The 26,936-nt window shown below is 70.2% G+C and overlaps 2 protein-coding genes across 10 annotated transcripts; both read left to right on the top strand.

The window, feature by feature from the left end:
* Positions 1 to 1,363: 1,363 nt before the first annotated feature.
* On the top strand, positions 1,364 to 22,860 carry PLEKHG5 (pleckstrin homology and RhoGEF domain containing G5). 5 transcript variants are annotated; one of them, XM_055137563.1, is made up of 22 exons: positions 1,364 to 1,493; positions 2,109 to 2,185; positions 13,207 to 13,336; positions 14,584 to 14,686; positions 14,793 to 14,853; positions 15,010 to 15,101; positions 15,178 to 15,314; positions 15,456 to 15,601; positions 16,310 to 16,486; positions 16,576 to 16,764; positions 17,139 to 17,234; positions 17,753 to 17,803; positions 17,884 to 18,033; positions 18,151 to 18,261; positions 18,924 to 19,073; positions 19,165 to 19,302; positions 19,396 to 19,515; positions 20,061 to 20,193; positions 20,280 to 20,395; positions 20,481 to 20,659; positions 21,510 to 22,259; positions 22,549 to 22,860. In XM_055137563.1, exons 1-22 carry the CDS (start codon positions 1,490 to 1,492, stop codon positions 22,556 to 22,558), a joined length of 3,120 nt encoding a protein of 1,039 aa, XP_054993538.1. In that variant the 5' UTR covers positions 1,364 to 1,489; the 3' UTR covers positions 22,559 to 22,860. The 5 variants fall into 5 exon arrangements, with proteins under 5 accessions (XP_054993538.1, XP_054993541.1, XP_054993540.1 ...); XM_055137566.1 differs by lacking the exons at positions 1,364 to 1,493; positions 2,109 to 2,185 and adding an exon at positions 4,526 to 4,795; XM_055137565.1 differs by lacking the exons at positions 1,364 to 1,493; positions 2,109 to 2,185 and adding an exon at positions 4,768 to 4,787.
* Positions 22,861 to 23,005: 145 nt separating this feature from the next.
* TNFRSF25 (TNF receptor superfamily member 25) lies at positions 23,006 to 26,683 on the top strand. 5 transcript variants are annotated; one of them, XM_055137586.1, is made up of 8 exons: positions 23,006 to 23,543; positions 23,628 to 23,762; positions 24,158 to 24,485; positions 25,201 to 25,256; positions 25,331 to 25,438; positions 25,583 to 25,617; positions 25,919 to 25,982; positions 26,147 to 26,683. In XM_055137586.1, exons 2-8 carry the CDS (start codon positions 23,702 to 23,704, stop codon positions 26,455 to 26,457), a joined length of 963 nt encoding a protein of 320 aa, XP_054993561.1. In that variant the 5' UTR covers positions 23,006 to 23,543; positions 23,628 to 23,701; the 3' UTR covers positions 26,458 to 26,683. The 5 variants fall into 5 exon arrangements, with proteins under 5 accessions (XP_054993561.1, XP_054993559.1, XP_054993560.1 ...); XM_055137584.1 differs by having other exon boundaries at positions 25,844 to 25,982; XM_055137585.1 differs by having other exon boundaries at positions 25,580 to 25,617.
* The last annotated feature ends 253 nt before the right edge of the window (positions 26,684 to 26,936 follow it).

Genomic DNA, 26,936 nt, shown 5'->3' with positions numbered 1-26,936 from the left:
GTCAGGCTCGGGAACGCCGAGTGGGCGTTCCTGGGCAGACGGGGCCAGCTGTCCTTCCCCCAGAGAAGTGGGTCCAGACCCTGTAGAGGCAGCAGAAGTCAGGAGCGTACCCCTGGCAGTGAGGGGGCTGGGCGGGGTGCGGGGAGGTGGAGGGTCCTGCAGAGGGCCTGGTGACGCTGCTTCTGGAGCTGGTTAAACTCGTGGTTCCAAGTGTCTTTGCCATCTTGGTGCCAGCTGTTAGGAAAAAGACTGTAGAGGGGCTGGAGTGCCAGGGCGGGCAGGAGTCTGCCTTGCACACGGTGGACCCGGGCTCGATCCCCCCATCCCACCTGGTCCCCGGGCACCGCCAGGAGTGACTCCTGAGTGCAGAGCCAGGAGTCACCACTGAGCATGGTTCGCCAGGTGTGGTCCAAAAAGAAAAAATTTAAATGCCGATACAGGAGGCTGGAGCTATAGCACAGCGGGGAGGGCGTTTGCTTTGCACATGCGGACCCAGGTTTGATTCCCAGCATCCCATAGGGTCCCCTGAGCACTGCCAGGAGTGATTCCTGAGTGCAGAGCCAGGAGTGACCCCTGAGCATTGCTGGGTGTGACCCAAAAAGCTGAGAAAAAAAAAAAAGCCGATACAGTAGCGCTCAGCTTCTCCGCTCAGGGAACCTCCGAAGCTGGACCGCCAGGGTAGGAGGTCGGCGCGGAGGCCAGCCGTCCCGCTGGGGGTCGCGCCCACAGCGCCGGCACCCCAGAGGCCCCCAGCTGTTAAGGATCCCCCCTTTCCCGGAGCAAAGAGACGGACCACATCCCCTCACGGGAGGCGGCTGGAAGGCGCGGTGCGCAGGGATGAGCCCCACCCGCATCCGCAACTTGGCAGGGACGGGTCGGGTAAGGTCTGGAGGGGGGCTCTCGGGCAGGGTCTCCCTCCGCGGGGTGGCGGCGGGGCGAGCCGGCCACAGCTCCGCGGGGCTGGGGAGACGGGTCCCGGAGTGGGGGCGTGGCGCGGCGTGGGGGCGTGGCTTGGCCCGGACGGGGCGTGGCTTGGTTGGGGGCGTGGCTTGACGCCGGGCGGGAGCCTGGCGCGGGTTAGGGGCAAGGCGCAGCGGCAGGGTGGGGGCGTGGCCAACGGCCGGGCGGGGTGGAGCGCGGCCTATGGGCGGGGCGCGGCCTGGGGGCGTGGCGCGGCGGGAGACGGGGCTCGGAGGCCTGGCGGGGGCGTGCCCGACCTGGGGGCGGGGCGAGGCCTATGGGCGGGTCATGGGGCAGTCTGTGGGCGTGTCGTGTCGGGGGCGTGGCTCGACGACCTGGCGGGGGCGGGGCGCGGCCGGGGGCGGGGCGCGGCGGGGGGCGGGCCGCGTTGTGGAGGCGCCCGCCGCCCAGGCCGCCCCTCGGGCTCCTCCCGCCGCCCACCTGCCCCGCCCCGCCTCCCGCCGCCTCGGCGCTCGGGCCTCCCCGCCGCCCCCCACGGCGCCCCCGTCCCGGCCGCGGCGGCCGCCCCATGGGTGAGTGGGGGTCCCGGCGCCCCGCCGTGCAGGCCCCGGGAGGGCGGGGGCGCGGGTCCTGCAGCTTCCCCCGCTCGGGGAGGCCCCGGGCGCCCCCTCCGCGGGCGCGGACCCGCGCGGGGTGCGGGGCGGCCGCCGGGGGTCCACACTGGGGCTCAGGAGACCCCGCGCCCCGGGCCCCGCCGCCCCCGCGGCTGCTGCCCCGCCTCGGAAGCGAGGCCGCGAATTCCAGGTCCGAGCGAGGCGGCGGGCGAGGCCCCTCCCCGCCGGGGGGACCCAGCCCTAGGGGTGATGTGGAGGGAGGGGCAGCCGAGGAGCTGGACCCCTCCCCGCAGCCCTGCAGGGGGTCCCCAGGAACTCGGGGTCCCCCCAAGGTCACGGTCTCGTCTCCACCGCCCCCACAAGTGGACAAAGGGGGGCAGCCTGTACCCAGAGCCGTTTGGAATCTGTGGTTCCCCTGGGGAACCCAGCCCTGGGCAAACAGATCCGAGCAGATAAGTTGGCATTTGAAAGAGAAAGGGACACTGACCTCCTTTGAAGGCCGCCCAGGAGCTGCCCCACCTCTCGGCGTCCCCTGAGCCCGGCCCCACCCGCTGATAACCCTTTCCTTTGCAGACGCTGGGAGCCTGGCCGAGGAGCCGGGACTGGGCAGCGAGGACCCCGGCTGCGCAGAGAAGGGGCAGGTGGCCAAGGTAGGCGTGGGGCGGGGGCACCCAGTCCAAATGCCCCTTCATCTGGGCACTGGCAGGCGCCAGGCAGGGTTCAAGGGGCAAGGGGCTGCCCTGGTTGGGGGCACGGGGCCGGGCTGGCAGAACCCTGCCCTCCCCTGGAGCAGCCCCGTCATGGATGGGCCGGGACCCCCCCCCCATACACACACATAGGCTGTGCCAGGGTCCAGCTGGTCACCGTGCCCAGTGCCAGCCCCCAGTTCAGGTCCAGACAGGGACCAGGCACGCTTTGGGGAGAGAGGCAGGCCCTGAGGGTGCCACACATGGGTGGGTCCTGGGTGCCAGGCTCAGCCCTGGGCTGGGCATCCTGCCTCGGGGGCTGAGCTCAGGCCGGGCGCTGCTGGGAAGACCCCTGTGCTGAAGGGCCGAGAGGGCGAGAGGGTCCTGAGGCCTGGCCTGGCCTGTGACTGCCGAGGCCGGCCCTCCCGGCGTGTATCACGGCCCCACCTAGCCCCAGCACTTGGGCCTCCGCCCTCGGGCCTTCGGGTCTGCCCTGTCCTGTCCCTCCCGCCTCGGACAGCTCAGGTGGGACGCGGCCAGCCGGGCGCCCAGCCCCAGCCCTTCGCTTCCCAGAGTTTCTTTCCTTAAGCTTTGGTGCCGGCACGTCGGCATTGCACTGCGGGGGGCAGGGGGGCACCACTCCTGGCAGTTCCCAGGGGCTGTCCCTGGCTCTGTGCTCAGGACTGACCCCTGGCTGGGGAGGCCTTGTGTGTGGCCGGGAGGACCCCGCCGGGGTCGGCTGCACGTAGGGCAGGCGCCCTGCCCTGTCCTGTCTGTCTGTGCCCCTTCCCGCTCTTGTTGTTGTTTTATTTATTTATTTTTAATTTTCATTGTTTTGTTTGGAGGTCACACCCAGCAGTGCTCAGGACTTACTCCTGGCTCTGTGCTCAGGGATCACTCCTGGCGGGGCTCGGGGGACCCTTGGGTGCTGGGGCTGGAGCCTGGGTCAGGCAGTCATGTTACCTGCTGGACTGCCGCTCAGCCTCTTGCTCCTTGGGTGGTTATTCTGTCATTTGGGAGGGCAGGGGGGTGCACAGGTCCCCTCTGTGCAAGGCTGCCCTGTCCAAGCGGGGGCTCTTGTTCTCGGGCTTGGTTCCTTGGCGGGGGCGGGGACCAGGAGGGGTCCCTGGCGGTGCCCGGTGGCCGTGCACTGTCTGGAATGCGACCTGCCCAACAGCCCTTCGCGGCATCTCCTGGGCCGGAGCAGGTTTTGTGTGTGTGTGTGTGTGTGTGTGTGTGTGTGTGTGTGTGTGTGTGTCGGGTTTGTGTCACTCCTAGCACCGTTCAGGGGCCACTTCTGGCCCTGTGCTCTGGGGTCGCAGCCTGCAGTGCTTTGGGGGGTTGCCCAGTGCCCGCCGCTGTTCCCTCCTCCCCCCGGGGCTCCGCTCTTGCCCCCCCAGCCCCCAGCTGGGGCCTTACTCATCGCCCTGCACAGGAAGTCGGCAGTGTGGAGGGAACTGTTCTGGGGGTGGCCGCGGAGCCGGAGGCGCCCAGCTGCCGTGGTCACCTGGTGAGGGGGCGGCTGTGATGTCACACGAGCTTCTGGCGTGGACGGCGCCAGCGTGGGGGTTTGCTGCTGGCTGGCTGCCGCGTGCCCAGATGGGGGCTGGTGGCATCCGCCTGGCCTCAGCCTCAGCTGTACAGGCCGTGGACACCTGCGGAGCCCTGGGCCCTGGCTTTTCTCGGTCACTGTCTCCGCCGCTCCGGGCGCCCATCCCTGGGGAACCCCCCTCACGCGGCTGCAGTCACGAGGAGGTGGGGGGGCCACGAGACAACCACGGACCCCCCCTCGAGCGCCAGCTCCGATGGCCTGAACATCAGCAGCCGGGGGGCCCCCGCCTACAGCTGGGCGCTGAGGACCCGACTGTGCAGGAAAGGGGTGGGCGGTCCCGTGGGAGCGCGGGCAGGGCAGCCGGCGAGTGGCGCACACTCACAGCATGGGAGAGACGCATCAGGGAGCATCCCTGGAGGAGGTGACTTCTGGGGCAAGGGAAAGCCTGGAGGGGCAGTAGGAGTCGGGGCGGCCCAGAAAGGGGGAGTGCCACGCAGGGGACAGGGCCGGCCTGCCCAGGGGTGAGCAGGCCGGGCGGAGAGCACCGAGAGCTGCCGAGGCGGGTCCTGAGGGAGCACCTTCCTGTTGGGGTGCCCCTCCCCCGGGACCCCACGGAGGGAAGCTGAGGCCCAGAGAGTGTCCGTGGCGAGCCTGGCAGGGGGCCTGGTGGGCTGGGGCTCGCCTCTGGGGATGACGTCACTGGCCCAGCACCCAATCAGCCGCGAGCGTCTGGCCTGCGTCTGGGGTGCGGGGGCCCTCCAGGAAGCTGGCGGGGGTCGGTCCCCCAGACGGCATCTGGTGGCCTGCCCTGGGTCAGCTTCCAGCAGCGCTGGGCACCTCCCCTCCGGGCCAACTGGAGGTTTTTCGGGAGTCTCTCCCGGAGCCGGAGCCGGGGCTTCTGGAATGACTCAGCCCCCCTCCTTCCTCCTTCCTCTTGCCCTTGGCATTCACTTGGGGGGGGGAGGAGGATAACCACGGCAGACTTCCTGAAGGAGGCAGCTGGCGTCCTGAAGGGTGAGGAGGTACTGAGGCAGGCACTGCCGAGTGAACGGAGAGGGAGGTGTTGGGGCCACAGGGGTGGGGAGGGGAGAGGGAGCCCGAGCTGAATGGACCGGGGCGGGGTGGGGTGCGGCTGGGCCGCTGTTGCCCCCTGGCCACTCTGCGGTAGCCCTCGGGGCCTCAGTTTCCCCGTCTGGAGTTCTGGAGAGGATTTTGGGCGTTACCGCCCCAGCTGGCCTGGGGTTCCTGACCCGCCCACCGGCCGGGTCTGCAGCCTGAGTCCGGGGTGCTGGCTGGCGTGAGGTCCCTGGGGGCGTGCCACCTCCCTGGGGACAGCCGGGGGCGGAGGTTGTGTCTGGGCTCCCCAGCTCCGAGCCCCGAGCTTGCTCAGTCTGCGCGGGCACCGGGTTTGGCTGTGGGGTTTGTTTCTTGGGCCACACCTGGCAGTGCTCGGGGCTTACTCCTGGCTCTGTGCTCAGGGACCACCCCTGGTGAGCTTGGGGGTGGGGGGGGCTGGGCGGGGGTCGGCGGCGTGCAAGGTGAACGCCCTCCCCTCCCCGCTGTGCCGTGCTCAGGGCTTGCCCCTGGCGGGGGCCCGGCACCCTGCAGGGAGCCAGGCGCGCCCCCGCCTCCGGGCTGTCTCTCTGGCCTCGTGTTTGCTGTCCTCGCGTGCTGGGGACCAAACCCAGGACCTCAGACCCGGGGCTCAGCACCGCGCCCTGCCTGGGCATCACTGTACCCCGGGGTGGGGGCAAAAGGGGTCCGAGTCTGCCCTAGAGAGCTGCCCCCCTCCAGGGGCCCAAGGAGCCAGGAAAGCCGCGAGAGCCGGGCAGGGAGCGCCCTGTCCCCGAAGCACTCGAGCCCGTCCAGCTGGCGAGTGGACAGGAGGGCAGAGCTGGAGTGAGGCTGAGGTCCAGGTGTGACCGAGAAGGCGACACCTTTGTCTGGGCAGTTTTGGACTCTGGGGGGACCTTGAGAAGGGCAGACTCGGGGGCTCCCGGGGTGACTGGCCTTCCAGCCGCTGGCCAGCTGTGGACAGATGCTGTAGCCGGACAGAGGGGACAGGCCAGAGCAGCAGTGTGGGGGGTCCCGGACACAGGCCGAGTCATGGGCGCGGGGGGAGGCCCCGGCAGCAGCCTCCCTGGTGCGTGGGCGCTGCCCAGTGAGGGGGAGGGGCGCCGGGGGTCTCCCAGGGGGACACGCAGGTGGGTCTGGACCCCCAGGCCTCTGGCTCTCGGGGGCTCCCGCACCCCCAGACAGTGGGGGTTTGGCCGTTGCTCAGGAGTTGTTTTAGGGCGAACCCCAGTATCCTCACACGCTGCCTGTCCCCCAGTCCTGAGCACAGGGGCGGCCCGAGGGGCCCTTGTTTCAGCCCTGCCAGGTGCGGGCAGAGAAAGAGGGGCTCCCCGGGCTGGGTGCAGTGCGGGACCCAGCCCCTGGTGTTTAGGGCAAACGGAGGGGAAGAGGAGGGGAGGTGGGGCGCGGAGGGGCCGAGAGGGGGTTAGGGGAGAGGCCCGTCCCAGTGGTAGGGCATGCCCACCCTGCTATTCCCCCAGGGCCCGCTGCCCGGGGGCGTCGTGGGGAGCAGCGTGTGGAGCTGGGTGCGGACCCTCGGGTGTGGGGCGCGGGGGTCCTGGAGCGGACAGGGCGCGCCGGGCAGGCCAGGCTCGGGGCACTGCCTGGGGAGGGGGCGGGGGCGGGGTGGGTTTGAGAGGGTGGTTCTGGTCTTACTGTGCCTTTGAGGGTCTCCTGAGAACCCCCCGGCTCCCTGTTCAGAAAACTCTAGAGAACCACCCGCAGCCTCCCTGGGCCGGGGGAGACTGAGGCCCAGAGGCCTGCCCCTCCCCCCCTCCTGGGACCCTCCCCCAGCGGGAGGCAGGGGCTCCAGGGTGGAGGGCCAGCGGCGGGAGAGGCGCCTCCATCCTCCATTCCCACGCGGGCAGGACCCCCGGGCGCGGGAGGGCGGTGGAGCCATGGGCCTGGGGGAGGCTCCGCCCACCCGGCAGAGCAGCCGCGCCCGCCCGCCGCCTGCCCACGCTCGCCCGCCCGCCGCGCCCTGCCGCGCCAAGGTGCCAGGTGGAGCCTCGGGGCCGGCCAGCTCCGGGGTGTGGAGCTGGGTGGGGGTGCCCTGGGCGGGTGCCCTCCAGCCAGGGAACCCCGACGCCAGGCTCCGGGGCCCCGAGGTGGGTGCTCCCCGTGCAGGGCCCGGCCGGCGCCTGGCAGGGGTGTCTGCACACGCTCCCACGTGTGGGGCGCTGGGGGGAGCCCCAGGGGTCCTGCTCGGAGACTCCCATTATTCATCTCTCCCAGCGTCTGGTTTCCGGGAATCCGTCTCAACAGGCCGGTCCTGACTCACGGGCCCGGGGCCGGGCTGGGAGGGGCCGTGCCCCACCCTGCCCTAGACAGGGCAGAGCCCCCCTCCCCCGGTCCAGGGACCACCGGGTGGGTCTGGGCTCTGCCCTCACATCCTGGGCACCAGCCCCCTGCCAGGCCTTGTCATTCCTTGCCACACCTGCCGTGGCCCACCCGGCCCAGCCCCGGTGGTCTCGAGGTGACCTGGATACCCCAGGCGGGTGGAACCCCTGTAAGCCAACTTCGGGATCTTCCCCGACCCCAAGTCTTGCTCCCCAGACCACCACTGAGCTGGCCTTTGTGCCCCCGGCCCCCCAAAGCACACTGGGAGATGTCCAGAGCCCACGCCTCCATCCCACCAACTCCTCCTGAGCCTCAGTTTCTCTGTCTCTTCACTGGGGCTAGTAACAGTTCCCCAGGGAGTACAAAGCTGGGCCCAGGCGGGTTTGGGGGAGCTGCCGGGACACGGGTCATCCAGCCCCTCCCCCCTCCAGACTGGAGGTGGACACTGCTTGGGGACAGCAGGCCCTGCCCCAGGCGGCTCCGAGGGAGCAGAGGACCTTTGGGGATGTGGCCTGCGGGCCACGGGGTCACGTGCTGGGTCAGGGGGACACCCCTTCCCCTGCCGAGGAGCGTCCCTTCACCCTGCGGTGGGCACAGAGCGCCACGGCGAGCAGGGACACGGCCTGCCAGGCTCCAGGGACAGCCCAGACTGAAGTCATCTCTGGCACCAGTTGAAGGGGACCTAGCACTCCTGGCCCTGCACTCAGGAATCGCTCCTGGCGGTGCTCAGGGGACAATATGGGACCCGACCCAGGTGGGCTGTGTGCCAGGCAGGTGCCCTCCCTGCTGTACTGTCTCTCTGGCCCCAGGAGGTAGCTTTTGTTTATTACTACTTGTTATTTATTGGGGCCAGAGCGATAGCCAGTGGGTAGGGCGTTTGCCTCCGTCCCTTTCGGAGAGCCTGGCAAGCTCCCCGTGGCGTATGCCAAAAACAGTAACACGTCTCACAATGGAGACGTTACTGGTGCCCGCTCAAGCAAATCGATGAGCAACAGGATGACAGTGACAGTGACAGTTTATTGGTGTTTGGGGCTTACCCCTGGCTCTGTGCTCAGGGATCACTCCTGGCGGTGCTCGGGGGACCCTTTGTGATGCTGAGGGTCGGACCTGTGTTCGCTGGGTGCAAGACCTGTGCCTTCCCCTGCCCTCTCAGCCCAGGGAGGTAGCTGTGGCTCCGAACTTGCCAAACCTTGGGGGACCGGAGAGTCCTGGGGTTCCAGGCGGGGCGTCCAGAGATGCAGGGGTGAGGTCCCGCTGCCGAGTGGGCTTCGGGGCCGGGCTGTGGGGCTGGAGGCCAGCTTTCCAGCCAGGAGGCAGCCCTGGTGGGAGTCTGTTCTAAGCAAGGGGTTGCTGCTAAAGGGTTTTATTTTTATAGAGGGGCACGCGCAGCAGTGTCGGGGACCACCTGGGGCTGGCACAACCCCGGCTGCACAGTCTGGGCCCCAGTGAGCCGCCTCCTGCCTTGCTCTGGGCTTTTAGGTGACCAATGGCGCCACGGTCACTTTTTTAAAAAATTCGAGTCGTGGGGCTGGAGCAATAGCATAGCGGGTAGGGCGTTTGCCTTGCACGCGGCTGACCCGGGTTCAAATCCCAGCATCCCATGTGGTCCCCCGAGCACCGCCAGGAGTGATTCCTGAGTGCATGAGCCAGGAATAACCCCTGTGCATCGCCGGGTGTGACCCCAAAAACCAAAAAAAATAATTTGAGTCATATTAGGTGATGCTCAGGGCTTAGTCCTGGCTCTGCTCACAGGCCTCACTCCTGGAGGTGCTCCGGGGAGCCGTGGGGTCCCGCGTGCGAGGCAAGTGCCCTTGCTGCCCAGCTGTCCTTCTGTCCTTCCAGCTCTTACGGGTTTGCTTTCCAAGGATCTGCAGGTGGACAGTGGATGTGCCCTAACTGACCGCTGCCCTTACCCCCACGGCCCTGCAACCCGCTTGGGGGAGTGGCTGATGGCCGCCTGTTCCCTCTCTCCCTGCGAGTGGCCAGGTCAGGTGGCTGGGTCTCGGTCCTGCCTGTCACTGCACCCCCACGCCCTGGGTGGGGACGCAGCACCCCCTCTCTGAGGGGGGTTAGGGGAACGCCCCCAGCTGCCAGCCCCGTGGCCTCTCTCCGGCGCCCCCTGGCGGCAGCCGCAGCTTGCGCACTGGCGCTCTGAAGTGGACCTGAACTTGGAGCGTCCGGCTCGCAGGCAGGGGACAGGGAGGCTGCTCGGGGGTGTGTCTCCCGTCCCGGGAGGCGGGGGAGGGCCCGGGCTGGACTGTGTGGGGGTGGCTGGCGGGGCTAGACTGTGCGTGTGTGCGTCAGTGTGCGGGTGACAGGGGTCCCGAGTGCTCCCGTTAGACTGTGTGTGCGCGTGTGCGCGCATGTGTGCACGTGTGCGCGCGTGCGTGTGTACGTGTGCGTGTGTCCGCTGTGTGCGTGCATGTGTGTGCGTGCGTGTGCGTGTGCGCCCGGCGCCGGATGTGCGGCGGGGGTGGGGGAGGCGCGGGTGGCAGCGGGGGGCGCGTCCCCTCCCCGCCCTGGGGGCCCCTCCCGCGGGGCGGGCGGGGTGGGGCGGGGGTCCGTCCCGGGGGAGGGTCTGGGATGCGGCGCTGCGGGCGGCGGCGGGGGCGGGGCGCCCCCCGGGGTCCCGGTGTCCGGCGGGCGCGGCCGCACAATGGCAGGAAGCGGCCGGCGCGGTGTCCGCGGGCGGCGTGGCCGGCCCCTTCCTCCGGCCGCCATGGGCACCGGCCCCGGCGTGTCCAGGCCCGGCCCCGCGCCGCCGCCCCGGGACGCCCAGCAGCGCTGCGCCGGGGGTCGCGCCCGCCGCGGGCCAGGCCAGGTAGGCGGAGGGGCGCCGCGGGCAGGGACCCCGGCCCTCCCGCTGGAGCCGGGCGCCCCCGGCGGGTGCCGTGCCCTGGAGGGCGCAGGGGGCCGGCGAAGGGGGCCGCCCGCCCCCCACCCAGCGGCGACGCCCGGCCCTCGGGAGAAAGGCTGAGGGTGGGGGCGGAGGGCACGGGGTTCTGGAACGTTCTCAAACAGGCCTGCTGCATCCAGTGAGTAGACCCCGGCCGCCTGGTGTCGTGAGGCGGGGCGGGGGCAGGGGGTGGCCGGAGCGGAGGTCAGCCGGGCCCTGGGCAGCGGCAGCGGCAGTGGCCGGGGCGGCGGGGCCTGGGGCTGTGAGTGGCGCTGGCCCGGCCGGGCCCCCTCGCCTGCACGGGGGTCCCGAGGGCCCTCCCGTCGCCACCCGTCTGGGCTCCTGGGGACAGGTGTGGGCCGAGTGTCGCACCCTGCGTATGCCGCGGCCGGGTTCCGTCCCTGGCACCATCCGGCCTCCGCGCGCTGCTGGTGTGTCCTGGCGACCCCCAACCCGGTGGACCCGGTGCTCACCGGCCGGCTGGAGTGGCCCCGGGGCCCCACTCGCTGCCCGTGGGACCCCCCAGTGACTAGCAAGACTCCCCTAGCCCCTGACCCTGCTGCCCCGGGCCCCTGAGCCCTGGCACCCAGCAGGCTCCCTGTGTGTGCCCTCCGCGCAGCCCTGGCACACGGCGCTGGCCCAGGGGACAGGAGGGACAGGGGGGTGGGCCGGGCCACCCCGGGACCCGATGAGATCACCCCACACCGCGGTCGGCAGCCCAGCGCCCAGCGCCTGCCTGGCACCGCCTCTGAGGCTCCTGGGGACATCCTGAGGCGCCTGACGGGGGAGGGGCCGGGGCCACGAGGGCTGCCAGCCTGGGGGAGGGGCGGGCCACGAGGTGGAGCCGGCAGAGGGGCTGGACTTCCCCGGGCACTGCAGGGCCAGACCCTCTGTGGGCAGCATGACGGGGTGGACAGAGCCCCTGTCGGCCTTTAAAGGGGTCCCCTGCCCTCCCCACCTGCCCCCACCCCTGGGCACAGTGCCGGCACCCTGGAGTCAGGTGTGCAGGCTGAGATGCCCACGGTGGCCTGCCCGGACGCCCCTGGCCACCTCTAATTCACCCCCATTCTGTCTGCTGGGGCCACAGGGATCCACGCGTGGAGCGTGAAACGAGTTGGTTTCCTCCTCTCCGCGCTGCCAAGTAACGGGGAGAACGTGGTGAGGGTCTGGGGCCCGACAGCCCTGGATGGCCACTGGCTGTGTGGTCTTAAACAAATCACTCAGCCTCTCGGAGCCTCACGTCCTCTGGAAGGCCGGGATGACCCGACTCCTCGCCTCCTAGGAGGAGCCCGTGGTCCTGGCTGGGGTCCTCAGCCCTCCGGAGACAGGGAGGCGGGAGGTGCCCTTCCAGGTGCCGGGGTACGCAGGGGACAGCCCGAGAGCACAGGGCGGTGATGGACGGAGTCAGGGCCGCAGAGAGGCACCGCGGCCCACCGTGGGGGTCACCCACCTCCCCCCCTCCTTCCTTCAGCCCCCTGCTCCGCCGTGCCCGCACCTGTGCCATCCGGAGACCCGCCCGAACCCCGCAGGGACCCTCCTTGCGGGGTGGTGGTGGGCGGGGCTGAGCTAGCCAGGGGGCGGGACAGGAGGCGGGTGGGCGGGACTGAACGGAAGGGGCGGGGTCTGGTGGCTGGGGCAGAGCGGATCAGGGGGCGGGGCGGGAGGTGAGGGGCGGGGCCTAATGAGTCCGAGGCGGGGTCTGGTGGCTGGTGGGTGGGGCAGGCGGTGAGTTGGGGGTCTAATGAGTCAGGGCGGGTCTGGTGGCTGGTGTTGAGTCAATCGGGGGGCGGGGCAGGCGGTGAGTGGGCGAGGCCTGATGGCCGGTGCTGAATGGAAGGGGCGGGGCCTGGGGTAGGGGGTGGGGGGGAGCTGAGTGAATCGGGCGGACAGGAGGTGAGTGGGTGAGGCCAGGTGAGTCAGAAGTGGGGGCGGGCCTGCAGCCGTTGGGATGCACGGAGCTTCCGGGTGGGAGCCGCCAGCCAGCGGGTGGAGGTGTGAGTCCTAGCAGGGTCCCCAGTGCCGGTAGGGTGGGGACAGCCCGTTCTGAGTCACTGATTGAGCTGGCAGGAGGGCTGGGAAGAGCGACAGAGATGGAAGTGGGGCGGGGCGGCAGGAAGAGTCACACGGTGACCCACAGGGCCGGGCATGGGGCTCGGGGAGACCCCAAGCTCTGCACCAAGACTGAACCTCATCGACTTCCGGGAGTGACAGAAATGACACATTGTTTGTGTCTTTTTTAGGGGGATGTGGCCACACCCGGTGATGCTCAGGGTTACTCCTGCCTCTGCACTCAGGAATTATTCCTGGCCGTGCTCTGGGGACCATATGGGGTGCCAGTGACCGAACCTGGGTCGGCCGACCGCATGCAAAGCAAATGCCCTCCCCGCTAGCCTATTCCTCGGCACCCTTTGTGTCATTTTTGCCTGGGGTGGGGTGTGACCAGCACACATCTGTCCCTCTCGGGGCACTGGGAGTCTTCCCTGTCACCGCCCAAGCCCGTGCCCATGGGTGCTCGTCACCTCCCCGGCTTGGGGGTGGGCACTGCCACCCGCCTCTGGGAACAGGGCTCTGCCCGGGGGCGCTGCCTCTGGCCGTGGTTCCCTGTGCCGGCTGCCCGTGGCTTCACCCTCTGCTGGCCCTTTGTGCAGTTCCACCCCAGGCCCTGAGCGAGCCTCGCCATCAGCCTGGGAAGTCAGAGCTTCTCCTCGTAGTCGGGACAGCCTGCGGGGGAGGCCCCCGGGCCACGTCCCTGCCGAAGGCCACATCGCGGGGCCCTTGGCACGGAGTGGGGCGATGTGGGTGAGAGCGGCAGTGGGGGCTGGAGCCAGAGCTAGAGTCCGGCACGGGGACAGGAGGCGAAACTCCTCTGGGCCAGGCCGGCAGCAGCCGCGCCAGCCCGGGGGCGCCTGGGGCCGGCAGCACCCCCCGCCGCTCACACGCCCCAGCTCTCTCCCCGTGACCTCCTCACGGTGCCCCTCGGGCAGGGCCCGGCTTCACTCCGTGTCCCGCTAGGGACACGCTGACCTGGTGCGTGGCTGGGCCCCGGGCACCCGGAGAGGGGCATGGATGGGGGGGCGGCGCCCCCCAGTGGGCCCAGCCCGACCCCCGCTCCCCCACCCGCAGGAATGCCCCCACGCCGACTGCCAGCAGCTGCACCGCCAGGGCCCCCTGAGCCTCGGCCAGGCCTGTGACGACAAGCTCCACAGCGCCATGCATTATGACGGCCGCGTCCGCTTCGACCTGCCCCCCCAAGGTGAGCGCGGGGCCTCCTGGCCCCTCCCGGCCCACCCTTTGCTTATTTAAGAAGAAGTTACCATTAGGGCGATTCTAATGGTCCCCAAGCCCCACCAGGAGTGATCCCGGAGCACTGGGCCAGGAGTAAGTCCTGAGCACTGCTGGGCACGGCCCCCAAACCAAACCAACCACAGTGTGCGGTTTTGGCAGGGCTGGAGGGGCAGGGCTGGCCGGCTCTCCGGCCCCGGCCCCTGCACCACCAGGAGTGACCCCGAGCACAGAGCCACGGGGGAGCCAAGCCAGACTGACGGTCGAGGTCGCGTGGGTGTGGCCCTTGGCACCGATGGCTAATTGCTCCACCTGCCGCCAAAAGCGCCTCAGCCATTGTCCCCACGTCACCTCCATCCGCCTCTTCCTTCCCCTGCCCTCCCCCGCCCCCTAATCAGTTCTTGCACCCAGCGCCGTCCTGCCCCGCACTGTCCAGTCGCCTGCCTTCTGACCTGTCCTTTGCTTTTAATTATCTGTTTGTTGTTTTCCTGAGCCGCACCCAGCAGTGCTGGGGCTTCCTTCTGGCTCTGCACCCAGAGGTCACTGCTGACGGGCCGGGGCGGGGGAGGGGGACGGCGGGTGCGGGTCAGCCGTGCAAGGTGGGCCCCCTCCCGGCCTCCCCGCTCTGGACCTTCGCTCAGGGTCTGGGACACCCGTCCCTGTGGGCTGCTGCCTGCGGGAGGGCTCTGCGGGTCCCCAGGGCAGGGGCAGAGGAGGCCCTGCCATGGGGGCGGGGCAGAGGGAGCCCTTCCTGGCCAGTGGGGGCCTGACCCAGGCCCGCCTCCCAGGACCCCGGGCTCGGCAGGAAACGTGAGTTTTGGGCTCCTTCCCAGCCGGTCAGAGGGACAAAAGGACTGTCGCCTCTGACGGGGGAGGGGAGCAGGGGAGGGGAGCGTGGGACACTGGGTGTGGCGGCAGCGTGGGGGCGGGGGGGGGAGCTGAGGACTCGGGGCCCTTCCCCCACAGGCCCGGGGGGGCGTTCTGGTCCCAGGGAGAGGCCCCCTGGAACTGGGGCGGGGTTGGACACCCCCTGGGCCTTTTCCCGCCCCTCCCCTACTCGGGGTCACGCAAGGCAGTGCTCAGGGACTACCCCTGGCTCTGGAGTGGCCCCTGGGGGTGCCTTGGGGACCGTTGGCGGTGCCAGGGTTGGCCCTGCTAGAAAGCTAGAACGGGCTGAAGGAGACGGACGGGGACCCTCCCTCCTGCTTCACCCCGTAGGCTCCGTCCTGGCCCGGAACGTGTCCACACGCTCGTGCCCCCCACGCACCAGCCCTGCAGTGGACTTGGAGGAGGAGGAAGAAGTCTGCGTGGACGGCAGAGGGTGGGTGGCTGCTAAGGGGGGGTGGCGGCAGGGCGGGCGTGGCGCCGTGGAGTGCGGCTCCCGTGCCCCCTGCCAGGCGCCCACCTCTGCCCGCTCTGACTGGCAGGGATCGGAGGGGCACGGGCCTGAAGCTGCCCAAGAAGAAGGCGAGGAGGAGACACACGGACGTAAGGCTCCTCTCGGGCCTGCGGGCAGGTTCTCCGGAAGGCGGGGGGGCCCTCGGGGGCGCCCTCCCCGCCTTGGGGAGACCCTGCGTCCACTCCCCTGCGGGGGTCCTGCGGGCGGCCGGGCGGGGGGACGCAGCTGAGAGCCCCGTTGCCCAGGACCCGAGCAAGGAGTGCTTCACCCTGAAGTTTGACCTGAGCGTGGACGTGGAGATGGAGATCGTGCCGGCCATGAGGAAGAAGTCTCTGGGGTAGGGGCTCTGGGGGGGCCGGGGGCTGCCGGGGCCACGGGGGTCCCCCAGCCGCCTCACCCGTGTCCGGGGCCAGGGAGGTGCTGCAGCCGGTGTTTGAGAGGAAGGGCCTCGCGCTGGGCAGGACGGACATCTACCTGGACCAGTCCCACACCCCACTGTCCCTCACCTTCGAGGCCTACAGATTCGGGGGGCACTACCTGCGGGTCAGAGGTGAGCCGCTGGCCGGGAGGGCAGGACGGGCACTGGGCGGCCTCGTCACCTGCGGGTGTGGGGGCGCGGCGGGCGGGGCTGCCGCCCGAGGACAGAGGACCAGGGTCCTCCAGCCTCTCCTTGTTTCTCCTGCTGACCCAGCCAAGCCCGGGGACGAGGGGAAGGTGGACCAGGGCGTGAAGGACGCCAAGTCCCTGAGCCTGCCAATCCTGCGGCCAGCTGGCGCTGGGCCCCCCGCCCCAGAGCGCGTGGACCCCCAGAGCCGCCGGGAGAACCTGGACATTCTGGTGAGGAGGGGCTGCGAGGGGGAGTCAGCCCCTGGCCATCCGCTCCTGGGGGTGCTGGTCTCCCCCTCTGGGCATGGGGCCAGTTTGGGGAGCCAGGGACCGTCTCTGGAACCATCTGGACTCAAGAGTGGGTCTGGCCTTGGAACCTCCCAGTGCCCCGGGAATGTGTAGGAGAGTGTGTGTGTGTGTGTGTGTGTGTGTGTGTGAGAGAGAGAGAGAGAGAGAGAGAGAGAGAGAGAGAGAGAGAGAGAGAGCATGTGAATGTGTGTGCATTAGTATGTGTGTGTGTGTGAGCACTTCATCTTGGGGACACTGGGTCCCTTGCTGCGTAAGTGCCCCCGTGTCACTTGAAAGCCATCACCCCCTGGGCAGTTTGGGCTGTGTGCTGAGAGCCGGCTTTGCAGGGTCTGGCGCCAGAAACAGTCCCGTCCCCCAGGCTGGCCGAGCTCCCCGAGACCACCAGAGGGCGCTGTGAGGCCTTGACCGTGCCCACCCTCTGCCCAGGCTGGCCGAGCTCCCGGGGCCCACTGAGGGGCGCTGTGAGGCCTTGACCGTGCCCACCCTCTGCCCAGGCTGGCCGAGCTCCCTGGGCCCACTGGGGGGCGCTGTGAGGCCTTGACCGTGCCCACCCTCTGCCCAGGTTGGCCAAGCTCCCGGGGCCCACCGGGGGGCGCTGTGAGGCCCTGACCATGCCCACCCTCTGCCCAGGCTCCGGGCCGCCGCCGCAAGAACATGTCCGAGTTCCTGGGGGAGGCGAGCATCCCTGGGCAGGAGCCCCCCGTGCCGTCCAGCTGCTCTCTGCCCAGTGACAGCTGGAAGAACCGGGCGGCCAGTCGCTTCAGCGGCTTCTTCAGCTCCAGCCCCAGCACCAGCGCCTTCGGCCGGGTACACGCTGCCGTGGGCCGTGGGGGTGGGTGGGCAGCTGGCTCCCGACCGGGACCTGACCCCTGGCCCCTGACCCGGCCTCTGGGCAGGAGGTGGACAAGCTGGAGCAGCTGGAGGGCAAGCTGCATGCCTACGGGCTCTTCGGGCTGCCGCGGCTGCCACGGCGACTGCGCTTCGACCACGACTCGTGGGAGGAGGAGGGGGACGAGGACGAGGACGAGGACGAGGCCTGCCTGTGGCTGGAGGACAGCTGGCGGGAGCTCATCGACGGGCACGAGGTGGGTGCTGCCTGCGCCGCCCTGCCCCGCCTCCTCACTGACCCTGGCCTTGGGGAGCAGGCCGGCTGAAACGATGTACGGCATTTCAGTTTCAGTTCTTTACTTACTTGGGTTTGGGGCGACACCTGGCGGTGCCCAGAGGTACTCCTGGCTAGGCGCTCAGGGACCCTTGTGGGATGCTGGGAACCGAACCCGGGTTGGTCACGTGCAAGGCAAATGCCCTCCCCGCTGGACTATCGCTCCCGCCCTCGTTGAGCAGTTTTGGTGGGAAAGGCAGGGCCAGGACTTGGGGGGCCTCTGGGTCCCCGCCAGATGCAAGGTCCAGAGTGGGCTGCTCCCCTGCCTTGCACCCACGCGGGGCGCCCGTTCTGCAGAAGCTGAGCCGGCGGCAGAGCCACCAGCAGGAGGCCGTCTGGGAGCTCCTGCACACCGAAGCCTCCTACATCAAGAAACTGCGGGTCATCACCAACGTGAGTGCCCCGGCCGCAGCGCCCAGGGCCGCGGGGCGGGCCCCGAAGGAGCTCAGGCTCAGGCTTTGGCGCATCCACTCGGCAGTGAGGCCCGACGCCTGCTGGGCACTGGACCTCGTGTCCCGGGAGAACCTGTCCCCGGCCCGGGAGATCGGGGAAAGTGCCCCCTTAGATGAAAACCTGGAGAGAGGACAGGCCGAGGTGGGGGGAGTGTGCCATGAGAGGGCGGCGCCCGCACAGCCCCGCGGGCGAACACCGGCCCTGCCAATGAGGTGCTGAGCTCTGGCATGGCAGGAAAGACAGGTGGCACCAAATCCGGGCAGGACTGCTAGACGTGCGGGCCCCCAGAGCGTCCTCCTGGGTGAGGCAAGGCGGTGGGCTCGCCCTTCAGGGGGGCTTCAGGAGGCTTGGCTCTCTCCAGCGCCTCCTGGGAGCCGGAGGGAGGACAAGGGGGTCTGGGCTCGGGTGGGCTTGGGGCCAGCGCCCCCATGCACACTGCAGCTCTCCGCGCCCCACAGCTGTTCCTGTGCTGCCTTCTGAACCTGCAAGAGTCCGGGCTGCTGTGCGAGGTGCCCAGGGCCGGGGGGCCGGGCGGAGTGGGCAGAGCGGGGCTGCGGGAGGGAGGGGCTCATGGTACCTACCGCCCCAGGTGGAGGCGGAGCGGCTGTTCAGCAACATCCCCGAGATTGCGAGGCTGCACCGGCGGCTGTGGGCCAGCGTGATGGCACCGGTGCTGGAGAAGGCGCGGCGCACGCGGGCCTTGATGCAGCCCGGCGACTTCCTCAAGGGCTTCAAAATGGTATGGTGGCCCCGGGACGCGGGGGCATCGGTCTGAGCTTGGTGGACCGGTACCTGGGTGGGGCCGTGCAGGAGGAAGGGCGGCGCCGCAGCGAGCCCGCATGCTGTGCCCGCGCAGTTCGGCTCGCTCTTCAAGCCCTACACCCGGTACTGCATGGAGGAGGAAGGCTGCATGGAGTACATGCGGGGCCTGCTGCGGGACAACGACCTGTTCCGGGCCTACGTCACGGTGAGGGCCCCGCCCACACGCCCTGCAGGGGCGGGGCCTATCGCGAGCCCGCCCATTCCCCTGCTCTGTAGGGCGGGGCCTATCGTGAGCCCGCCCATTCCCCTACCGCGTGGGGCGGGGCCTATCGTGAGCCCGCCTGTTCCCCTGCTGCATGGGGCGGGGCTTGTCGCGAACCCGCCCATTCCCCTGCTCTGTAGGGCGGGGCTTGTCGCGAGCCCGCCCATTCCCCTGCTGCGTGGGGCGGGGCCTATCGCGAGCCCGCCCATTCCCTTGCTGCCCTGGGCGGGATACATGGGGGTGGGGCCTATTGTCCCCCACATTCCCCTGCTCCCTTGGGTGGGACAGACGTGGGGCGGGGTCTATTGCGAGGTTTCCCATCCCCTGTTGTGGGCGTGGTGCATGGGGCGGGGCCTATTGTGAGACTGCCCACAGCCGTGGTGGGTGTGGCACATCGGGGCGGGGCTTATTGTGAGTCCGCCCATCCCTCCTTGTGAGGCGGTGGGGGCGGGGTCTATCATGAGCCCACCCACTCCCCTGCTGTGAGTGGGTATGGCATGTTGAGCAAGGGCCTATGGGGAGCCTGGCCGTATCCCCCGCCCTGGGCGTGGTCTGTTAGGGGCGTGGCCTTTCCTGAGCCCCGCCTACCTCCCCTCTCCCGCCAGTGGGCTGAGAAGCATCAGCAGTGCCAGCGGCTGAAACTGAGCGACATGCTGGCCAAGCCCCACCAGCGGCTCACCAAGTACCCGCTGCTGCTCAAGTCGGTGCTGAGGAAGACGGATGAGCCGCGCACCAAGGAGGCTGTGGTCACCATGGTAATCAGGGCAGCGGGTAGCCGGCGGGGCCCCTAAACACAGGCACCGACCTGGGGCCTGAACTCTCCGTGGCCCCGTGGCCCGTGCCCAGATCGACTCGGTGGAGCGCTTCATCCACCACGTGAACGCGTGCATGCGGCAGCGCCAGGAGCGCCAGCGGCTGGCGGCTGTGGGGAGCCGCATTGACGCCTACGAGGTGGTGGAGGGCAGCAATGACGAGGTGGACAAGGTGGGTGCCGGCCGCGGCGCAGGGTGACCCCTACCCGGGGGCTCTGGGCAGCCAAGGGGGCGCCACTCCTGAGCTCACGGGCCCCATCCCCAGCTCCTGAAGGAATTCCTGCGTCTGGACCTGACGGCGCCCATCCCTGGCGCCTCCCCGGAGGAGACCCGTCAGCTGTTGCTGGAAGGAAGCCTGCGGATGAAGGAGGGCAAGGACAGCAAGGTGGGCCTGGGGACGGGGCCTCCCCTGCTCGGTCTCTGCCCCTCTGCACGTGAGCGTGTGTCGGGCTGAAACGTCTTCGAGGCGGGCGACCTGCTGCTGTGTGCATCTCGCCAGCCCTGATGGCAGAGCTGGGGCACTGCCCGAGAGGCCACCTGTGCTCCCAGAGGGAGGGGCGGGTCCCCGAGCGGGTCGAGGACGGCCAGACCCCCACTCTTGAGCTGCTCGCCCGTCCGCTGCTGCAGGACCCGCTGGGGGCCCCAGAGTCCCCCGCTTTTGTTGTTTTGACTTGGGACTCGCACCGGGTGATGCACAGGGGTTACTCGTGGCTCTGTGCTCAGGTCACGCCGGCTGGCGGTCACCCCTTCTTTTCCCTTGTACGGTGACCCAGTGGCAGTCAGTGAAGCAGCCGTCCCGCTCTCCGTTTCCTTCCGCTCCAGGCAGGGGGCTGGTTTCCAAGTCTGAGTACCCCCAGGGGAAGGCGGGCAGCAGACAGGCTGACGGGCCCGGCCTGAGTCCCCTGGCCCTCACCCCTGGCCTCCCCCCAGATGGACGTGTACTGCTTCCTTTTCACGGACCTGCTCCTGGTGACCAAGGCGGTGAAGAAGGCCGAGAGGACCAAGGTCATCCGGCCACCGCTGCTGGTGGACAGGCTCGTGTGCCGGGAGCTCCGGGACCCTGGTGAGGCGGCTCCGTGCCCGGGCGGGCAGGCGGGCAGGCAGCTCCGGGCTGCTGCGGGCACACTGACGCGGCCGCCTTCCCGACAGGCTCCTTCCTTCTCATCCACCTGAACGAGTTCCACAGCGCCGTGGGGGCCTACACGTTCCAGGCCAGCGGCCAGGCCCTGTGCCGGGGCTGGGTGGATGCCATCCACAACGCCCAGGTGGGAGCGGGGGGGGTGGGGGGGGGCACTGGGCGGGGCCGCTGGCGGCAGCGGTGGCTCACAGCCCGCCCTCCCCCGCGTGCAGAACCAGCTGCAGCAGCTGCGGGCCCAGGAGCAGCCCGGCGGCCAGCCCAGCCTGCAGAGCCTGGAGGAGGAAGAGGAGGAGGAGGAGGAGGAGGAGGAAGGCGGGGAGAGCAGCGCCTCGGCCGCCAGCTCCCCGACCATCCTGCGCAAAAGCACCCACAGCCTGGACTCCCAGCACTGGTACGGCCGCCCCGTGCACCCTCACCCCAGCCCTGCTGCACCCCCAGAATTACACCCACCCAGAAAATTCCCAGCACCCCCAGCGTTGGTCCACCCGCATCCCAGCACGGTGGAGCCTCCCCGAGTTCCCAGCACTGGTACACAGCGCCCCCCGGCACCGGCAACCCCCCCAGTATTATAACCACGCAGGAGTTACCACCGTGCCCAGCACTGCCCACCCGCCCGCCCTCCCCAGCAGGCCCGCCCAGGACCTCTGACTCCGGGGCCACTGACGGGGGCGGGTGTGGCCGTATCCCCTGCGGCCCAGGAAGTAGCGTGGACCTTCGGTGCTTGCCCTGGCCCGCGCCTTCCCAATTGCCCTCATCCCGTACGGCCCTCTGAGCACCCCAGGAGTGAGCCCTGAGCACAGAGCCGGGAGTAAGACCTGAAACCGCCAGGTGTGCCCAGAAACCAAAATCAAGGGTCTCTGGGTGCGACGCACCAGGAGGGGACTTTGCCTCCGGCCCGGGGTGCACAGGCTTCTGAGCATGCGTGCCCTCGCGGCCGCCTCGGTGCCGCCTGTCCCCGCCCTCCCAGGAGAGCCCTCGCGGCCCGTCCCGGTGCCTGCGGCCAGGAGCTGAGAGAACTTTCTTTTACTTATTTTGGTCTTGTTTGCGGGTGCTGGCTTGCTCAGGGGCCACTCCTGGCAGGCTGGGGGACCGTCTGGGGTGCCCTCCCCGCTGTCCTGTCCCTCCTGAACGCAGAGAGCTTGGCCGCCCCGTGCTCCGCCCCCGTGCTCCCCGCCAGCGGCGCTGCCCACCCAGGCTGTGCGGCTTGCCTGGGCCCTGCTCTGACACTCTCCCACCCGCAGTGCCTCCGACGGCTCCACGGAGACCCTGGCCATGGTGGTGGTGGAGCCTGGGGCCACGCCATCCACCCCGGAATTCGAGGGCGGCCCCTTCAGCTCCCAGTCCGACGAGACCTCCCTGGGGACCACAGCCTCATCCGTCACGCCCACCAGCGAGCTGCTGCCTCTGGGCGCCGCGGACGGGCGCTCCTGCTCCATGGACTCGGCCTACGGCACCCTCTCCCCTTCTTCCCTGCAAGACTTTGTGGCCGCAGCCCCTGGGGCGGAGCCAGCCTCCGTGCGCCCCGAGCTGCCCCAGGCCCCTTCCCCGCCCCCCTCGCCCCGCCTCCGCCGCCGCACCCCCGTCCAGTTGCTGCCGCGCCCGCCCCACCTGCTCAAGTCCAAGTCTGAGGCCAGCCTGCTCCAGCTGCTGAGCGGGGCGGCCGCCCGCGGGGCGCCCCCCGGCCCCAGCCGCAGCTTGTCGGAACTGTGCTTGGTGGCCGCCGGCCCTGGCACCAGGACTCAGGGCTCCCCGGGAGCGGGGTCCAGCTGGCACAGCCAGGGGATGCGGAGCCCTGGCGGCGGCACCCCGTTGGCAGCGCTAGAGAGTGGGGCCAGCTGCTCAGATGGACTCGGAGGGCTGCCGCAGGGGGCCCTTCCCCGGGCCCAGCCGGAGCCCCCCGCAGGGATCTCTCCCCAGCACCGGAAGCTGACGCTGACCCAACTCTACCGCATCCGAACCACGCTGCTGCTCAACTCCACGCTCACTGCCTCGTGAGTGGCCGGGCGGGCCGGAGTGGCAGGGCCGGAGGAGTGGGCCGCAGGGACACCGGACGGACCCCAGCTGGGCGGGCGGGAGCTAGCGTGTGGGGGCGGGGCTGAGTCTCAGACCCAAGGTGGGCGGGGCCTGCGGGCGGGGTGGGGGGCTGAGTCGACCCCAGGCGGGGTGCAGGAAGGGGCGGGGCTCAGATCCCAGCGCCTGGGAGCCGGAGCCTGCGGTGGGCGCGGGAGGAAGTCCGCTGGGGGAGAGAGCGGCCCCTGAGCGCCTCCCCCGCCCCTGCAGGGAGGTCTGAGCCTGGGTCCCGAGCAGCCCCCCGGGGAGCCCCCGCCGCCACCTTCCGGCCGGATCGCACTTTGCCAGAGAACGGACGCGGAGGAGGCCCGGCCGCTGACCCCGGCCCCTCCTCCCAGCTGGCCGGCCCCTGACCTCTCCGCCGCGGCCGCCCGCCGGGCCACAGGCAGGAACCCGCGCGCCCTCCGCCCCCGTCCGGCCGGGCGCGCCCCCCGTGCCTGCCCTCCCCTCCGGCCCGCCGCCGGCCGGGCCGCGCTGCGTATTTATTGAGCTTCGTTCTTTTATAAAGATTTGTTCGTACGGCTCCGAGAGTCCTTTGCTGGCGGGCGGGCGGGCGCGCTGCTCCCCGGGATGGGCGCGGGGGCCCGCCGGAGCCCCCCGGGGCTGCCCGGGGCGGGGCCGGGTGGCTGCAGGTGCCGGCGGGCGGGGGTGGGCGCGCTGCCCAGGTGAGCGGCCGAGGAGGCGGGGGTTTCCCGGGGACCCGCGGGGCTCCGCCCCCACGACTCCCCTGCGGGGCGGGGCCGGCGCGCGCGGGCGCGGGACCGGGGCAGGCCCGCGTGTGCGGGTGGCGCGCCCAGGGCCATGGAGCCACCGCCCAGGGTCTGCGCGGCGCTGGCGGCGGTGAGTGAGGGGGTCCCCGCTGGCGGGTTAGCCGGGCCGGGGTCGGGCCGGGCCGTCGCTCCGACCCGCTGGCGGTGCCCGGAGGCTGCGCCCTTCCTGAGAAGCCTCCTGGGCGGGCGGGGCCGCCGCCGCAGCCGAGAGGGGGTGCAGCCCGGAGCCTGGCCTGGGCCTCGGGGGGACCCTCCCGCCCACGGACCCGCGAGCACCGGGGTACAGGTGTGGGCCCTGCGCTGGGGGGGACTTGCAGGGAGAGCCCCCACCTGTCCCCCAGGCCGTGCTGTTGCTGCGTGCCCTGGGTGCTGCCAGCGCCCCCTGCAGCGACTGTGCCCACCAGAGCGGCCCCTTGAGCGAGGGCTGCCCAGCAGGTGCGTGGGGGTCAGGGTACGTGGTGGGGGGCAGGGGAGACTGAAAGGAGAGCCCCCCGGCCAAGCCCGGTGCCGGTTCTCTAGGGCACTTCCTGCAGCGGCCCTGCGCGCCGCCCTGTGACACCCACACCTGCACTCCGTGCCAGCCCGGCACCTACATGGCCCAGGAGAACCACCACTACGAGCGCTGTGCCCGCTGCCGGTTCTGTGATGAGGAAGGTGAGGCAGCGGGCGCCAGGCTGGGGTGCCCTGAGGGCTGCTGAGGCACGAGGGGTGCAGCTCCCCCCCCCAGAGCCTCCTGTGTGTCCACGCCTTAGCCTGGGGCACGGGGACCCCGACCCATCCCTACTCATCCCTACCCATCCCTTCCTTTTTTTTTTCCCTTTGGCTTTTTGGGTCACACCCAGCGATGCTCAGGGGTGACTCCGGGCTCTGCACTCAGGAATTGCTCCTGGCCGTGCTTGGGGGAGCCTATGGGATGCCTGGGATCGAACCCTGGTCGGCCTGGCCTTTGTACTATCACTCCGCCCCCCCCGCAGTCCCTTCCTTTTGAGGAGCCTTTCTGGGCTCCCCTGCCCGCGTCCCCCTCCATAGTGGTCCCTGTCCCCGCCCAGCCTTGCAGATGACTGTGCGGAACTGCTCGGCCGTGGCCAACACCGTCTGTGGCTGTAAACCCGGCTTGTTCCCGAGCTGCTGGGACCATGGCTGTGTTGACCCGGGGGAGCATCTCCTCTGCAGTCCCTGTGCAGACTGTGGGACCCTGAACCGCCGCCCGCTGGCAGCCTGTGAAGACCCCCTGGACGCCGCCCCGCCCCGCTGGCCGCCCCCCACTCCGGGTCCCCCGCGCCATCTGTTGCCTGCAGTCTCCCAAGGACAGGAGGAGTGCGGGGGCTGCCTGGACGGCTTCTACGAACACGATAAGGAATGCGTGTCCTGCCCCAAGTAACTGCCTGGCCGCCCTGGGCCGCGGGGACGAGAGGCTGGGAGCAGCGGAGAGACAGGGAGGGACCGGGGTCCTGCGGGGGAGAGGGGGCTCAACACTCTTGAACCGGAAGAGGAAGCCGGGGTGCCTCTGCTTACAGCTCCAGGTTGGAGCCGAGCCGCTGACTGTCTTGCTTCTCTCCCGGGGGATCCTGGCATCACCTGGGTGGGGGGTCCCCTCTCATGAAATGCGGGGCCTTAGTTCTTCCGGTCCTTTGCTGGCCCAGGAATGTGCCACGGGCAGCCGCACCGTTTCAGGTGCTGTTCTGCAGGAGCAGCAGGACCCCGGAGCCAGGGTGTGGTCCGGTGGGGAGCACTTGCCTCACTCGTGCGAGGGGCCGGATCATTTCCAGCCCTTTTTTCTTTTTTTGCGGGGGGGGGTCACACCTGGTGATGTATAGGGCTTACTCCTGGCTGCACTCAGGAATCACCCCTGGTGGTGCTCAGGGGACCATCTGGGATGTTGGGAATCAAACCCGGGTCTCCCCACTGTGCTGGGCTCCAGCCGCTCCAGGGCTGACCCAGCGGCTCTCACTGGCAGCCGCAGAGTGTTTGATGCCGTGTTTTCGGACTCCAGGCACATGTCCGCACTATCGGGAACTTCCTGGGGGGAGTGAGGGCCCCAGGGAGAGACCCAGTGCGTGCCCCCTGCCCACCCCTCCCGCTCCCCTTGCAGGATCACCCTGGGGAGCTGTCCCAAACCCTGTGCGTCGGTGTGTGGCTGGAGGCAGAGTAGGTGGTGCTGGCCGGGGCGCGGGGGGGTGGTCGGGGGCGTCCACCGCCCACCCACCTGCTGCTCCCTTTAGTGTTCTGGGTCCAGGTGCTCCTGGCAGTGCTGGTGGTCCCACTCCTGCTTGGCGCCCCCTTGATCTACACGTACCATCGCTGCCACGCTGCCGGCCGCGTGGAGTCCGGTGAGTGTGTGCAGGTCCACGCCCACGTGCACGGCCAGGCCTGGGGCCCCGGCGAAGAAGGGGGCGTGGGGGCAGGGGTTGCAGGGGCTGTGCAGAGGGGCCCGTGGAGCCCGGCGGCTCTCACTGGACTCGGTCTCTCAGCAGAGGAAGCCCGGACGGAGGCGCTGCTGCCCCCCCAGGTAAGACTCTCGGCTGGACGGCAGCCTCGGCCGCTGGGAGGTTGGCCTGCCTGGAGCTCCGGCGCTCAGGGGCGCCCCGGCTGCACGCAGCTCTGCCCTGGTACCAGACCCGGCCCAGCTGAGTTGGGTGGGCGACCCAGGGGGCACGACAGAGGGACCCGCCAGAGACCCCAGGCCGGGCCTTGCTGAGCAGTGGCGGGCCGGCCGGACTCTCTCCCGCTTCCAGGACAGTGCCCACTCCCTCCCGCCGCTCCCCAGCGGCCCCCTGGCCGCCAACAGCTGGATGCCCGGCCCCTTCCAGGCCCCGGAGGCGCCCTGCCCTGCCGACCCTTGGGTCAAGAACTGGCTGCCCAGCCCGGCTCTCGGTAAGGGGCCTGCGTGACCTGGGGCCTGAACCCTCGGCCCCCGGGTCTGAGGCCAGGGGTGGGGCTTCCTTGGGGGAAGCCACTTCCTGTCCTCGGCCCTGACCAAGGCCGGGGCCTTGGGTCCATCCGCCCTAGCGCTGCTCTCCTCTCCGTACGGCCCCCAGGCCCGCCGCCCGCGCCCGCCGCGGGCCGGGAGGCCGCCGTGCTCCAGCCGGGCCCGCAGCTGTACGACGTGATCGACGCGGTGCCCGCGCGTTGCTGGAAGGAGTTCGTGCGCACGCTGGGGCTGCGCGAGGCCGAGATCGAGGCGGTGGAGGTGGAGGTGGACCGCTTCCGCGACCAGCAGTATGAGATGCTCAAGCGCTGGCGCCAGCAGGAGTCGGCGGGGCTGGACGCCGTGTACCGGGCGCTGGAGCGCATGGGGCTGCACGGCTGCGCCGAGAGCCTGCGCGAGCGCCTGCAGCGCGGCGCGTGACCCGGGTGCCGGGTGGGCGGCCCGGCAGAGCCTTAAGTACCGTTACTTACGCACGTAGACATGTTATGTCGCTTAGGAAGCCCCCGGCACTGCCCTGCGTAGCAGCGGCCCGCCAGCCCCAGCCCCAGCCCCGCCCCCGCTGGGGTGCATGGGGGCGGCGGCGCGGGGGTAGGGCGCGAGCCCCGCGCCCCTCTAGGTCCCACCGAGGCCATATTAAAACATATGAAGTTTTTTATATGCTGTTTGCGCTTCTGTGGGACGGGAAGGCGAGCGTTGGCCCAGCTTCGGTGTCCGTGGAGAGGGCCGGGCGTCTCGCTAGCCCGGGTCGGCGGCGCGCGTGGATCTTAGCTCCCCGAGCGGCCTCCCGCTGTGCCACGGAGGCCCAGGGAGGCCCGGGGGTTCCCGGGACCCCGCGCGGGGAGAGGGGAAGTCAGAGGCCACGCTAGTGGTTGTCCGTATATAGGAGCCCCGGGTGAGCG

Source organism: Sorex araneus, chromosome 5 (genome assembly GCF_027595985.1).
Source record: "Sorex araneus isolate mSorAra2 chromosome 5, mSorAra2.pri, whole genome shotgun sequence".
In the NCBI taxonomy this organism is placed as follows: Eukaryota; Metazoa; Chordata; class Mammalia; order Eulipotyphla; family Soricidae; genus Sorex; species Sorex araneus.
Note: the sequence above shows the minus strand (reverse complement) of the source record. Positions and strands in the feature narration are given on the sequence as shown.